Source organism: Cyrtonyx montezumae, unplaced genomic scaffold (assembly GCF_038088225.1).
Source record: "Cyrtonyx montezumae isolate F1298 unplaced genomic scaffold, pur_monq_1.0 scaffold_18, whole genome shotgun sequence".
NCBI classification, from domain to species: Eukaryota; Metazoa; Chordata; class Aves; order Galliformes; family Odontophoridae; genus Cyrtonyx; species Cyrtonyx montezumae.
In genome coordinates, this window is record NW_027071914.1 from 9,638,402 (window position 1) to 9,652,148 (window position 13,747).

Consider the following 13,747-nt stretch of genomic DNA (forward strand, 5'->3'; position numbering starts at 1 on the left):
GAGGTGTTTGGCACTGATGGTGCGTCATCCCCACTGATCATCTGGCAGCTTTCTGCTTCTGATGTTTTTGATGAGGTTTGTTGTTGTTATTTGCTTTTATGTCTTTAGCAAATTGTTCTTTTTTTTTCTTTCTTTTTTTTTTTTTTGCCTACTTTATTGTGGATTCTACGTTTCATTTGCTGGAGAGCAGGCTTTGATCATTTTCCTTGTTTTGACATGTAAACTCCTTTCAAAGTCCATCTTCTTTATATCTAACAGCTTTTTCTTATATCAGCAGGCATTGTGCAGTGTCTGATCTCTGCAAAGTGAACTAAAACTTTCCCGTTTGATAATGATTCCCTGTTGGCAACTTAGGTAAAGTCCACAAGGCAGTCCTTAATTAAAAGTTGAATTCCCTATCTTTTCATCCCTTATTTCTGTACCAAGTTGCTGTGGAACCAAGCAGTCTGTAATCATTTCACTCATCCCGCTTGTCTCGCACTAATGCAGCTGTTCTGCTCTCTGGCATCTTGAGTCTTCCAAGATTTAGTGGAGCTGAACAGAAAGCCAAAGATCTTTTTAATCAGTGCTTATGCCCAAGTTACCTAGGCTTCCTGGTTTTAGATGGTTATCCCTCTGAACTGGAGTACAGGAAGACGATCACAAGTGATTGGATTACCTTAGCCTAAGGCTTTTCTGTTCCTTAGCAGAGCTGTGGTGACTGGTTGTGCGTGTGCAGCCAGCTCTGCCCATTGTGCAGTGCTTTGGGCATTGGTAGTCTTCAGATGAAATCACAGTTTGCCCAACCCCTTTAGCTGGAAGCTTAGAGCAGGTAAATTATCTCCTACCTCATCAAATTTTATCTGCTCCTGATGAAGTTAACTTTGAATCCGTTTCAGAAGGGAGGGCAGTGAGATCCTGGCTCTCACTGTAGGTGTGTAAAAGAAAAACAAATATTCTCATCCCAAACCCTGTGGGTTCTTTATTTCTCCCAGTTATGCACCGTAGGCTGCATTTGCTGCTGTGGTAGCAGTCCTGAGAACACAAAAGGAAGTCAGTGAGAAATGTGCTTGTTCAAGACCCTGGGAAAAATTAGGTTGTACATAATTAACTGAAAACTCTAAAGAGATTGCTAATGAATGCGTAGAATTCTCCATAGGTACAGCATCCAGGCAGCTAAGTTCACTAGCAGGATACAGATTTTTCTGACAGCCATTTGCGGTTGTTAGGATGATTCTGCAACCAATTCCCCTGACTGCAAGAGAGATCATGGTGGACTCATAACTCTGGAAGAGACTCAGGCATGGACCAATGAGTGGAGATGAAAAGAGTGGTTTATTCCATCTTACAAGAATATTTACTTTTATTTTATGGAGGGTGTGTAGAACTGGTCTGCCAGTGGATGAATGTGTATGGTTCCAGTTCTGGCTCAGGTCACCACCATCCAGTTAAATCACATCTGTCATTTTCAACACAAAGGTTTTGTAGTGTTTGTAATAAGTTGTTTCCGATGTAAAAAGTTCTTACAGTACAGTGAGGGAACTTCCAATGAGTGGATGACCCTTGGAGTCACTGCTGGCTCACAGCTGTTGGCAGCATGACCTGGTTTCACACTTGCTGCTGGCTGTCATCAGGGGCCAAACGTGTAGCAGCAGACAAAGACAAGTGCTCCAAAGCATCTTAGCATCCCTTGAGCAGCAGCCAGGGGAGAGCACAGCAAAAGCACTGGAAAATCATCATTCAGTTGCTCTGAAATGTTAGTTTGTGTTGCAGAGCTACAGCCCTGCCATGTGCTGTTAAGTGTGGGCTCAGGAGTAGGCTGCTCGCCTCTTAAAGTTCTTGCTATGCTTTGGCTCTCTGAGTAAGTCAGGAAATGATCTGGGCTTTGCAATTCTGGATCAGGGTAAAAGAAATTGTTGTTTCTCTCTTTGTGCTTGTTTGCAGATGGGCCATCCTTGGGTGTGGTGCAGTTCTGAGTCGGAGTCAGAGAACAGTGACTTACAGTCTCTTCTCAGTTGGAATTCAAGTTTGGATCTGGAACTGGGAAACTGGAGGAACACTGAAGAGGTGGCCATAGGGAAGCTGGAGGAAAGCAGCCAAGAGACAGACAGCAGTCTGGAGTTCAGTGATCCTCTCTGGAAGGATGATAGTGAAGACTTCCAAAAGGCAGAGAGGCAATGTGAAGATGACAGTCTTCTCCAGTTCTTCTCAGAGGTAGGGCTGTTTGAATGACAGAAAAGTGGGCTGCACAGTTCTGGCCTTCTTGAAATAGAGTTTTCGGTCACTCCACCATTCTGACAAACGGAAATATTCTGGGGGAGGTGCAGGTGCCCTGAGTTAATTTGCTCCCTGTTCCAAGCCTAGTCCTTGCTCTCATTTAAAGCTGGCTCTGCTGCCAAGTAGCTGCTTTACCAAAACACAGCTCACCCTAAAGCACAGAGATGTCAGTGAGCTGACACTGTAATAACAACACAGGGCTTCATCAGAAGATTTTGCAAGGATTCCTAAAAATGGAAAGATGTAAGTGAGTGAAAGCAAAAATAGCATTTGTGCTGCTTATTTTTTCTTCCCTTCACCTTCACAATTTGAAGCAATAAATCTCTGTGCTACAGATAACCCAGTTGCTGGAACTTCTCCACATCAGCTGCACAGATTCAGCAGAGACTCTCTGGGATTACTCTGGCTCTGGGAGGCAGGATGATGGGGAAGATGTAAGATGCCAGGAAGAGATCACCAGAACAGTAGTCTCAAAAGCAGAGGAAAGTCAGCTACATGTCCTGGCAGAAGATGAGAAAGAACAGTTCCTGGGAAGAGAGGTAGGGGAGAGGTGGTCCTAAGAGAGATGAGATGGTGAAGGAAATCATCTCTAGCAGAGATGGGGAATTCCCATGTTCCAGCTGGGGAGAGAGGAACACAGAAGAGAGGAAACAGCAGGGAGGTGAATGCAAAGGAAATGTATGAGAGGAAGGATGGGTTTTGTGTATGGATATGCATCTTGATGAACAGGAAGCTTGTTACAAATCAAACCCTCAGATGTGAGTTGGAGGAATTGCTCCTTGGCAATACAAAGGTGACTCATGAGAGCTGGCAGTCTGCTCTCAGGTTTAATGCAAGACCGGAATACTCGGTTTGTTCTAATTACTGTGTTATGCAGCACACAGCTTGGCTGGTTTCAGGCCCACGTGGATGTACAAGCAATACCAATAACCATCTGCCCCTGAAGCCTGTCATGTCTTGGAAGCAGGCACTGTCTAGCCTGGGTTTGCACTAATCCTGTGTCTGGGGGACTCTCTGCTCTCACCAGTCTGTGAGGTGTTGCTGGGACAAGCTGTAATACCACAGCAGGGGAAGAGCAGTGCCCAGTTTTTCAATTCAGTACTCAGATTTGTTGCCTTGCAAACTTAGACACTGGAGGCAGAAATGACTTCCAGGGGTTTTCTGTGATTCTGTACTAAGGGGCTTGGTTTAGTGGGGTGGATGGCTGGACTGGATGATCTTGGAGGTCTCTTCAAACCTCAGTGGTTCTGTGATTCTGTAATAAGGGTTTCACATTTCACCTGCTCAGCCTGGACAGAGTTATTCTGAGCAGTTCCCTTGTGGTCTGCACAATGGCCAAAACCACACATAGCAGTGTCTGTGTTCTTCATGAGGAGCGTGCTTTATGCTTCAGATTTCCTGTTAAGGAATTCTTAGGAGTCCCTATACGCAATCCCACTTCTTGACTCCAGAATCCTCTTTCCCTGCATTTCTTTTCCATTTTATTGGAGAATCACTGTGCCAACAGCAGTCTATTCTCTGTCATTTTTATGTGGGAGTTTTTGAGGAAACAACCCTGTTGCACTCCTGGGAATCCTGTTTTCTGTGTATTGAGGTTTAACAAGCCTGAGGCAATTTTACCTCAGCTCCTGATTGTCCTATGTATATCCATGACTCTTCCCAGAAAAGAAGACAGACACGCCTCTGGGTGCCAGTCATCTCCACGATGTTTGTGTTAGCTGGAGGTGGTCATGATCCAAGAGATCAAACCCAACTGTTACTGGAATCCTGGCCAGCACAGTGAAGGTCTGAACAACGTCTTCTAGAATAATATAGAGAGACGTAGCTCCCATCTGAGATTGGATGCAATAGGGGCATATGCAGCAGGCTGGATTCTGCTTGAGGGATTCAAGTGATGGGCTGCCATTTTAGCCAGATCTCCATTTTCCTCTGTTCTCTTTAGGACAAGACTCAAGAGGCACCTGGAGAAAAAGCTCTGTGTGAGCCAGATTCACAGCAGATTAACCAAGCCCGGGATCAAGATGATAATGATGGCACTTCTGCAGACCCCATGCTGGACTCCACAAGCCCTGCCAACATAAAGCTGTAAGTCTGTCTGCACTCCTGCAATTGCTTCCCTTGACTCACTGGAGAAGTACATGGCACAGGTCAACTCTAGGAAGGTGAGATACCCATGGAGAGCAGAAGGGAAGGAGATAACTTGTACTGTCTCTGTGGGTCTGCCAGTATTTTTTAGCACTTAATCCCAAAAGTAAATGATACAATTAGAGGTTAAATAAGGTTAACTGGAAATAAAAGTTTCTTCAAAGCAGCTAGGCCTTGTGTGAGCTTGGCATCATGCTTTATTAGGTAAATGTCCAGTCCAACCCTAAGAGAGGCATTACCTTTAGGCAAGCACAAGCTTGTCAGTCACACACGAGCTTTGCCACTTGTGTGATTACCTGGGCTGTCTTTAGAGAGAATACTGTAATTTCATGGGATAGGAATCTGAGTTAAAAATGTAGAGCTCTAAACTTCAGAGAAATGTGAGCTCTTTTGTCCAACTTGCCCTTTAGAGCTGGTTAGCTCCATCTCTTCCTGCATTCTGGACAGTTAGTTGTGTGTTCAGATGCAGAACACTTCCACCATTGCTTTGTGTAGCTACAGAAAAAGATCTCTGGGTTTTATCCACCTAGATGTGGTGGGTGCTAGCTGAAGCACCAAATCATACTTTGTCTCAAATGTAACAATCTGGCATTATATTGCCTCCACAGGATGCAGTTGAGCTGGGATAATCCCATGCAGCATTGTCACTTCAAAAGAGCTGTCCTGTCCATCTGGAAGATGATAGCCAGTCACAGGTATGTAGGAGCAAAGGGTTGAATTGACATTATCTTGTGTGCCAATTCCTGTGACACCTTGTCCTCCCCTCCACACAACCACCAGAGGATGATGTGTCTTTCCATGGCTTTGCTTCTGGCTGTCCTTGCAACAAGAACAGCTGTGTGCTGCAGAGATTGAGAAAACACTGCATATTTATTTCCTGTGTGCAGTGTGCCAAAGTCCAAGCGTTGCTTCCTACACAGCTGGCAGAGACAGCTTCAGCAAGGGGCTCAGCCATGCCTGGCTGTGCCAGCCACTGAACACCAGGAGCTGCTGATGGGCTGTGGCCCTCATGGCCAGCAGGAAGAGGCAAGCATTGGTCCTGCTGCTGTGTTGAGCTCCTGCTCAGAGGGAGGCAGAGGTCATTCTTTGTGCTTGTCCCTGTAGATGCAGTGGCCCATTCCTGAAGGCTGTGTCAGAGAAACAAGCCCCTGGATACCATGAGGTGGTGAAGAGGTGAGTTTGTGGAAGAACTATTCACTAGCTGATTTCTCTCTGTTTTCTCTGCCTTCTCTGGCACCCAACACTCAGAACAGGAGCAACTGATGAGGTCATCTCAGGTTCCAGAACACCAATGGGACTTTTTCCTTCTTTCTGTCCCATAGAGTGAGGCTGTCATCAGCATCTCCCACTGACTGACGTCTGTGATCAGAACTCCCTTCCAGGTGATCAGGACCTGGAAGCCTGCAGTGACTAAGGTGCTGACATGCATTGTGCCTGCCCTTTGCTGGCCTTGCATGGACTGGTGTGCTGCAGTCTGGGTCTGCAGCTGTGCCCCCTGCCTGAGCTGGGGATTCAGCCTCTGCAGCCCAGCAGTTCCCATGTTGGAAACCTGTGTCATTGACAGTATCCACTCTGCTTTCTCCCCAGATGTAGTTTCAGTGGAGAAGTAGGTTATATTTCTGAGATAGATTAAGGGCATTTTTCAGAGCTGAATCATGTTCTATTCTGGTCACAGTCATCCTCTCTGCAGCCATTCATTTTCTCATTGTGTCAAAATAAGGGAAGTCATATTTATTCCCCGTCATGTTCCCCGTATCAGCGGTGCTATTTTGGCTTGTGGCACCATTTGATTTTAAGGGGTTTTAATAGATCCCTATTTTAGTAACTTTTCTTTCTCCACCAAGACCTGGGCTGACTTCATGAGGACTAATGGGGACCGCTCCTTGAATTCCCTGCAGCTCCTCATCACATTTGTTAGGAGTGACAGCTGATGGGCTGCCAGGCTGCCTGAGCTTAGTCTGTCTGAAATGAAAAACACTTCTCACTGCCCCGCTTTGCCCCAGGCACTAAAACTGATTGCAGAGAGCTGTGCTTTCAGGGCCACGATGCAAAAGAGAGCCTTCACCTCTCCCTCCGTGTCCCTCCTGCAGGCCCATGGACCTGACCAGCATCAAGAGGAGCCTGGCCAAGGGCCACATCCGCTCCTTGGCGCAATTCCAGTGCAGCCTGATGCTCATGTTCCAGAACGCCGTCATGTACAATGCCGCCAACCACCACGTGCACCGCATGGCGCTGGAGATGCGCCGCGAGGTGCTGGAGGAGTTGCAGATGCTGGGGGAAGTCCTGCTGTGCTCGGAGCACCGCCCGCCGCCGACACGCAGGTAGCGGGGCGCCGCGGGACAGGGCAGCGGCCTGCGCTGGGCTTCAGGGCGGGCGGAGGGGCGGGGCGCGGGGCTGGGCGCTGCTCGTCATTGGTTAAGGCGACACAGAGAGCGGCGCTTATTGGCTGGCGTTCAGCTAGTGGTTGAAAATGGCGCTGCCGGGTCTTGCGTGATCCGGAAGTGGAAGCGGCCGCTGGCGGGGTACGAGCATGGCGCGAGAGAAGCAGGAGGAGCCGGCGGCGGAGCCCGCTCCCGAGCTCTCGTACCGGGAACAGCTCGAGCACCTGAACCCCATCGCACAGCCGCTCGCCTCTCGCAAGCTGACGCGCAAGCTCTACAAGTGTATCAGGAAAGGTGTGGGTGGCGGAAGCGGGGCGGGGGGGCTGGCGGGGGCCGCGCAGCCCCTCATACTGTGTGTCCCTGCAGCGGCCAAGCACAAGCAGATCCGCCGGGGCGTCAAGGAGGTGCAGAAGTTCATCAACAAAGGCGAGAAAGGGTAAGCGATGCTCTCTCCCTACGGCACGGTGCGGGGCAGCTGTTGACACGGTCTTTTCCTGCAGGATCACAGTGCTGGCCGGCGACACGCTGCCCATCGACGTGTACTGCCATATCCCCATCATGTGTGAAGACAGGAACCTGCCCTACGCTTATGTCCCCTCCAAATCGGTAAGGAGGAGCCCATGCTGGTTGAGCGCAGCTGGGTTGCACTGTGCCAGGGGCCTGCTGGGGAAGGAGGCATACATGGGACACCTAGCGAAGCACACGGTGCTCAGGCAGTGACAGGACATGAGGGGAGCAAACGACTGCAGCCCAGGTGTAGAGCTGTTTCATGGCTGCACTCCAGAACCGTTCGCCCCAGTGGAGCTCTCTGGGGGCAGAGCCAGGACAGATTTCTTTTTTTCTCCTTTGGTTCTGAACTGGGACCTGGATGCATACAGAAAGGAAGCATTGGCCAAGGTGTGGTTTGGGGAGATGTCCCCCCTCCTGCTCAGGCCTAAGGGTTAGAGATGCTCACTGCCTGGGGAACTGCTCTGAGAGAAGTGGGACGTGAGAGCCTAGTGCCAGGCACATGTGGCATGTATCAGCCCTGCTGGGCAGAACTAGGAAATGGCTTCTTGGGCTGCATCAACAGAAGGGTGCCATCAGGGCAGGGGTGATGTCCCCCTCTGCTCTGCCTTTGTGAGGCGTCACATGCAGTGCTGCATGCAGACCTGGGATTCCCAGCACAAGAAGGATGCTGAGCTGTTGGAGCAAATCTTATAGGAGGACCACAAAGATGCTCAGGGGGCAGGAGCACTTCTATGAAAAATGGTGGAGGAAGATGGGCTTGTTGAGCTTGTTGAGAAGGCTCTGCTATGACCTTGTTGCAGCTTTTACAGTACTTGAAGGGAGCTTATAAGCAGGAGGGGGACCAACTTTTTGCACAGTGATGGCACCAGGGGTAATAGCTTTCTACTAAACGAGGAGATTCAAGTGAGATGTTAGGAAGAAATTTGTTATTCAGAGGACGATAACACACTGGCAGCACTGCACAGAGCTGTGGGTGGCCCATCCCTGGAGGTGCTCCAGGCCTTGAGCTGCTGGGGGGCAGCCAACCTACACCAGGGGTTGGGACTAGGTCATTTTTAAGGTCCTTTTTTTAAGGACCCCTTTGAGTGCTCACTGTCAGGGGCTAGTAGGGCTGCCTCCCCCTGTCAGTGCGGGCTGCCCACCACCCGCTGCCTTCTGCTCCCGCAGGACCTGGGGGCTGCAGCCGGCTCAAAACGCCCCACCTGCGTCATCCTGCTGAAGCCACACGAGGAGTACCAGGAAGCCTACGATGAGTGCCGGGGCGAGGTGGAGGCCCTGCCGCTGCCGTTGTGACCTCCGGGAGCGCTGTCTCTGTGGCTGTAGGGGGGGGGGGGGGGGGTTCGGGGCGGGGTTAGCGTCTGAGGGTGAATAAAGCTGTTGGGATGTTTGTAGGACTGCGCGCAGTGCTCTCCGGGGTGCGGGGGGTCCGCCGACCCGCAAGGGGGCGCTCCGCGTCAGGGCACCGAGGCGGCCGGGCCGGAAGTGGGGGGCGGTGGGCGCCTGTCGTTCCCCGCGGGGTCTCCTCCCCCCCCCCCCCCCCCCCCCCCCCCGGCTCCTCTGGGGGCGGAGGGTGAGGCCTGTCCCGACGGCGGGGCCCCGGAGCCGCCCCGCGGGGCTCAGCCGGTCCCTCGGGCCTCGGCCCCGCCGTGACTCAACGCCGTGCGATGGCCGAACCGGTTGTGCCGCCCGCTGAGCGCCGCCTCTCTCCTCGCCGCGCCGGCTGGGCCTGGCGGGAGCTGCGGAGCGGGGGCGACCACCGGGAGCGGGGCCCGAAGGTCGGGCTACAGAACCGCGGCCTCCAAAGGGAGTGGAAGCCGGAGGAACGAAATCTAGGTTTATTGCAGGAAAGGCCGAGGACGCTACAAGCACGGCCCGGGGCTTCTTCCGCGCCTCCCTCCCTGCCCTCCCTGTGCCCTCAGAGGAGATACGGGGATGCCCCAGCGCTGCTCCCACCCGTCCCGTGGCACCGCCTCCTCTCGGCACAAGGGCTCCATGCTGGGAAGCTGCAGCGCTGGGACAGCTCCCGCTCTCCCCACGCGCAGTTCCTCCAGGGCCTTCCCACCAGCAGCAGCACCTCAGTCAGAGCCAGGGCACTGTGAGCTCCTGGAACCCACAGAAGGGCCGCAGGGCTGTAACAGGGCTCGAGCCTCTCCTTAGTATGATATTAAGTTACAGGTTGAAGGGGAAAGGAGAACAGAGCAGGAGGGATGGGGAACGGCTCACAGGGCATTCGGTCTATGCCCCCATGGTAGAAGGGAGTGCAGGGCAAATGATCCTGGAGTCAGAGCATGGGGCACATGCAAGACCCCTGGTACAGATGATCCCCTCTCCAGAGACCACCCCTGATGGGCCTGAAGTACTGCAAGAAGGAAAAGTTCCTTTGTCCTGATCAGTCCTTCTCCCCAGGGCAGCAACGAGTGGCGAGTCCTTGTGCAGCCCCTGAGATCATTCATTGCAGCAACAAGAGACCCCCCCCCCCCTTCACTGTCCCATGGGCATCAGATCTTCGAGGACTCCACTCGTTCAATCCACGGCGAGTCAGTCCCGACATCCCTGGGCTCCGAGCGCAGCTGCCGCAGCTCCCGCTCCAACACCTGGCTCCGGTGGTACATCTCCATGTAGCTGGCCTGGAGCTCCCGCTGGTACCGCAGCACCTTCTCCTTCTCCTCCTGCCAGGTTTTCCTCTCCAGCTCAAAGTTCACAGCCTGCAGCTGGCCCTGCCGTCGCTCCCGTAGCAGCTCTGCCCACAGCCACTCCACCTGCCGCTCCAGGGGCTCCACTGAGTCGCTGTGGAGGCCCCGGCACTTGGAGTCATCCGTTTCGCAGCCAGGAAAGTCCTGGCACGCTGGCATGGGGTCATCGCCCAGCGGCAGCGAGGTGCCAGGCTCCACGGGGCTCTGCAGGGAATCTGCCAGTTGTGCCAGCTGGGAGTCCCTGGCCTGGACCTCTGCCTTGGCCTCCCGCAGCTGCGTCTTCAGGCTGAAGATCTCACCCAGCTTCTGAGCCATCTCCTCCTGGGTGTCCCGGAGCTGCTGCTTCAGCAGGGAGATTTCTGCTGCTTTCTGACACACCTGAAGGGCACGTGAACAGTGAGGAAAGAGCAGGATCTCAGGGATGGCAGCACTCCCGACTGCCGCAGCATCACTGGGAGATCATGAGAATCATGCCTGGCTCTTCCCCCATCTTGTTGCCACAAGCGACAGCCAGAGCAGAGAACCGTTGCCCCATCCTGGCTGCAGCTGGCAACAGAGAAGGACAGGAAGGGACTCACCTCCCACTTGGTCTCCTCCAGTTTGGGGCTGACACGCTCACCCTGGGACTGCCGGAGCTTGGCCTCCTCGCACTGGCACTGCTGCATGCTCAGCTCCTCCTGCAGCCGCTTCTTCTCTTGCTGTGCCTTGTAGAGCTGCAGCTGCAGCGCCCGCTGGCCGCGCTGTGCCTGCTGTGTGACCTGCTGCAGCCTGGCCATGTACATCTGCTTCAGGTCCTCCAGCTCGTCCAGCCACAGCCGCTGCTTGTCTTCAAATGCCTGCCAGCACAGAGAGACACTGCTGAGGGCCTGCATCCTGCCCCTGTGCAGGACAGCGCCTGGAAGGATCCCGGGAGGTCCCAGGTACCTATTGCCAGGACAGTCCCAGCTAGAACCAAGGAACAGAGCTTCAGCAGCAGGTTCCCAGCCTGATTTTGCAGAGATGCTCCTTCCCCACAAGCCGTGACACTGGATTCTCCCATGTTAGGGCACCCACCAGCCATCGTGGCAGGACACCAGGTCCTTCACAGCTCCTTCCATACAGTCACCACTTCCCCACAGCCACCAGCCCCACTTCTCACCTGTGCAAAGGGGTCCTCGGTCTCACTGAGACTTCTCTTGAGCTGCCTCAGCTCTCCCCCAGTCTCCTTCAGCCGATCCTCCAGCTGCTTCACCGCATCCTCCAGGGAATAGGTGAACTCATAGGGCGGTGGGGGCTCCCCGGGGCTCTGCAGCCGGCTCAGCGTGGCCATGCTCTTGCAGGACAAGGGTGCCTTTTCAGGAGCCAGGGGATCCCTGGGGCTCCGAGACACCCTGTCCAGGGAACCCCCGATGTGGTTGATGTGGCCCATGGAAGCACTGAACTGGCTCTGGGCAGGCTTGAGGCGAGAGCCGTAGGAGGGGAAGCTCTGGATGGAGTTGTGGCTGGAGTCAGAGGCTTCATCCAGGCTGATGGCGTGGAGCAGGTGGGTGCGGAGCGGGCCATGCTGCGGGGCCGCTGTGGTGCTCTGCGACAGCAACGTGTGCAGGCTCCCGTTGCTCTTGGACAGCTTCTGCCCCTTGGATGAGGAGAGGCCTTGCATGGAGACCAGCCCCTTCCCGGTCACTGCCTTGAAGGCCGAGGGCCTGATACGGCACTGGAAAACATAAGCGAGGTCAGAGCGAGCCCCCACCAGCACACACCATACCCAGCTCCACCCAGGGAAAACGCATGCTCACAGCCTCATCCCTTCACCCAGACACATCCAAATCCCCACGTCCCACCTCCCATTTCTGGCACATTCAGCCCATCCTCCAGCCCCATCCACCCCTCCCAGAGCAGGACACGCTTTAGGGACAAGTTTCATGTCTCACCTTGTCGAAGCGGCCCCTCTCAGGCAGCGAGCTCTTGGAGAAGTCAGCTCCGCGGTGATGCTCCCGGGAGCAGCGCTCAGGGGACCGGTTCTCACGGTCGCTCTCGTAGTCCCGCTTGTAGCATGCTCCTGATGCCTGGTGCTTCCGTTCCGACCGTGTCTCCTTCTTGGCTCCGTGCAGGTATCCGAAGAGCTCCCGCTGGCTCGGCCCCTTCCTCAGCAAGCCGTCAGGCTGCCGAAGCCCCCGCGTGCCCCCCAGAGGGGCTCGCAGCTCCAGGGGGGACAGATCCTGCTTCTCCACCAGGCTGCCCACGCTGCCCATGCTGCCAACGGGCACAGAGGAGAGGTAGGTGCCGAGGACGCGGGTGTCGGGCTCACAGCTCACAGGGCCTTGTGCTGCTGCCATGGAGGATTAGAGAAAAGCCCGGTACCAGCACTGCCGAAGGAGAGACCAAGTCAGTGTAAATGGGACCACAGGCCCATCGTGGACTCCCTGCCTGCAGCAGGGGTGTGGAAATACCCACTCAGCCACACGTACCCTATCCCAGACAAACCGCAAATGAGGGGGACCCCAAAGGAGCACGTTGGCAGCCAAGCAAGCAGGGCTCCGTCGTGCACGAGGGGCAGCGCTGGGGTGGGGGCTCCCCACTGCCACCCCCCATAGCTCAGCACCTCCCTCCCACACCCAGCCCCACCTCCCGCCCGCGGCCGGGGCTGCCACCAGAACAGGCACCTGCCGCCCAGCCTGTTCGGGAGGGCGAGTTCAGCAGCCGGCAGCACCTGCCTGGGCCTGGTGCCAGCCCCGGCCCAGCAGCACCCAGCCGCCCCTTCCTGAGAACCCCTATATGGGGCTGGACTTCCCCCTCCCTGCACTCTTGGCTGCCCAGAACCCCCAGTCTATCCCTGCTCAAGGGCTGCAGGTAGGGGAGGACGCTGCTACAAATGACCCTGGGGAGGTCCCAGCCGTTTGGCTCAGCCTCTCCCTGGGACGTGCACATCACCGCACAGCCCGGCGAGGCCGGACACGGGAGGGGAAGGATGCAGATGGGACAATGCAAGCTTCCTGCGCAGGTGGCCAGACCCCGCGGGAGGAAGGCGGGCAGCAAGGCTTCAGCCCCAGCGCTTTATCCTCGGGCAGCGGGGAGGGCCTGACGGGCATCTTCAGCCCCCAGACCCTCAAATTACGGCCAGAGGGGGAACTTCGGCCCTGCAATTTGGGCTGGGGGGCCCGACGCTCCCCGCCTGGCCCCGTCTGTCGGGCCTCACCCAGGAAGCTGCCCTGGTTCTCAGCACACACGCCGGGTAAACAAACACCCCGCTTTTAATTGCTGCCACGCACAAACCTGTCTGACAGCTCCCGGCCTGCGCTGTCACCTCCCTCCCTCGGCTCAGCACCTGCTCCGGGCACCGCCGGCGCGGAGAGAGGGGGAAGCAGGCGGGGAGAAGGGAGCGCGGGCCCCAATCCCCGCCGGAACGCGGCACCACCGAGGCCCCGTTCCGTCCCCTGGGCACACGGCGGCGGCGGGAGCGCCGTCGGCCCCGGGAGAGAGGGGAGCGGAGCGCGGCGGAGCGCGCGGGGCGATGCTCCGCGGATCCCGCGGGAATCCGGGGCCGCGCTCGGCCGCGGCGCGCCCCAACCCCAGGACAAAGCGCTGCGGCCGCGCGGAGGGGCGGCACCGGGGCACCGCCGGGAGGGGGGGGGGGGAGGGGGGCCCGGGGAGAGGAAGGGAGGGTACCGGGGCGGGCACCGGCGTTGGGGCCGGGCCACACTCACCATGCCGGCGGCGCTGCGGTCCACGCGCGGCTCCGCTCCTTCCCTCGCCGCGTTTGAACGCGCCCCTCGGCCGCGGCCG

The 13,747-nt window shown here is 55.8% G+C and overlaps 3 protein-coding genes across 3 annotated transcripts; 2 read left to right on the forward strand and 1 right to left on the reverse strand.

The window, feature by feature from the left end:
* The first annotated feature begins 4 nt into the window (after positions 1–4).
* Positions 5–6,726, forward strand: LOC136047765 (bromodomain-containing protein 8-like). The gene is made up of 7 exons (XM_065735060.1): positions 5–75; positions 1,924–2,193; positions 2,592–2,795; positions 4,199–4,341; positions 5,010–5,096; positions 5,506–5,574; positions 6,492–6,726. Exons 2-7 carry the CDS (start codon positions 1,924–1,926, stop codon positions 6,724–6,726), a joined length of 1,008 nt encoding a protein of 335 aa, XP_065591132.1. The 5' UTR covers positions 5–75.
* Positions 6,727–6,882: 156 nt separating this feature from the next.
* Positions 6,883–8,625, forward strand: NHP2 (NHP2 ribonucleoprotein). The gene is made up of 4 exons (XM_065734975.1): positions 6,883–7,076; positions 7,149–7,218; positions 7,283–7,388; positions 8,460–8,625. Exons 1-4 carry the CDS (start codon positions 6,932–6,934, stop codon positions 8,583–8,585), a joined length of 447 nt encoding a protein of 148 aa, XP_065591047.1. The 5' UTR covers positions 6,883–6,931; the 3' UTR covers positions 8,586–8,625.
* Positions 8,626–9,400: 775 nt separating this feature from the next.
* Positions 9,401–13,747, reverse strand: N4BP3 (NEDD4 binding protein 3). Its single transcript, XM_065734582.1, has 5 exons — positions 13,669–13,747; positions 11,896–12,330; positions 11,124–11,678; positions 10,564–10,821; positions 9,401–10,363 (listed from the first exon to the last, which is right to left on the reverse strand). Exons 2-5 carry the CDS (start codon positions 12,298–12,300, stop codon positions 9,791–9,793), a joined length of 1,791 nt encoding a protein of 596 aa, XP_065590654.1. The 5' UTR covers positions 12,301–12,330; positions 13,669–13,747; the 3' UTR covers positions 9,401–9,790.

Bases quoted from the DNA above. Each gene is read 5' to 3' on its own strand.
- NHP2 (XM_065734975.1), top strand. From the start codon at position 6,932: ATGGCGCGAGAGAAGCAGGAGGAGCCGGCGGCGGAGCCCGCTCCCGAG. The intron at 7,077-7,148 runs GTGTGGGTGGCG...GTGTCCCTGCAG, and splicing joins CTACAAGTGTATCAGGAAAG to CGGCCAAGCACAAGCAGATC. The intron at 7,219-7,282 runs GTAAGCGATGCT...CTTTTCCTGCAG, and splicing joins ATCAACAAAGGCGAGAAAGG to GATCACAGTGCTGGCCGGCG.
- LOC136047765 (XM_065735060.1), top strand. From the start codon at position 1,924: ATGGGCCATCCTTGGGTGTGGTGCAGTTCTGAGTCGGAGTCAGAGAAC. The intron at 2,796-4,198 runs GTAGGGGAGAGG...TGTTCTCTTTAG, and splicing joins AACAGTTCCTGGGAAGAGAG to GACAAGACTCAAGAGGCACC. The intron at 4,342-5,009 runs GTAAGTCTGTCT...TTGCCTCCACAG, and splicing joins AGCCCTGCCAACATAAAGCT to GATGCAGTTGAGCTGGGATA.
- N4BP3 (XM_065734582.1), bottom strand. From the start codon at position 12,300: ATGGCAGCAGCACAAGGCCCTGTGAGCTGTGAGCCCGACACCCGCGTC. The intron at 11,679-11,895 runs GTGAGACATGAA...TATGTTTTCCAG, and splicing joins AGAGGGGCCGCTTCGACAAG to TGCCGTATCAGGCCCTCGGC. The intron at 10,822-11,123 runs GTGAGAAGTGGG...CTGTGCTGGCAG, and splicing joins CCGAGGACCCCTTTGCACAG to GCATTTGAAGACAAGCAGCG.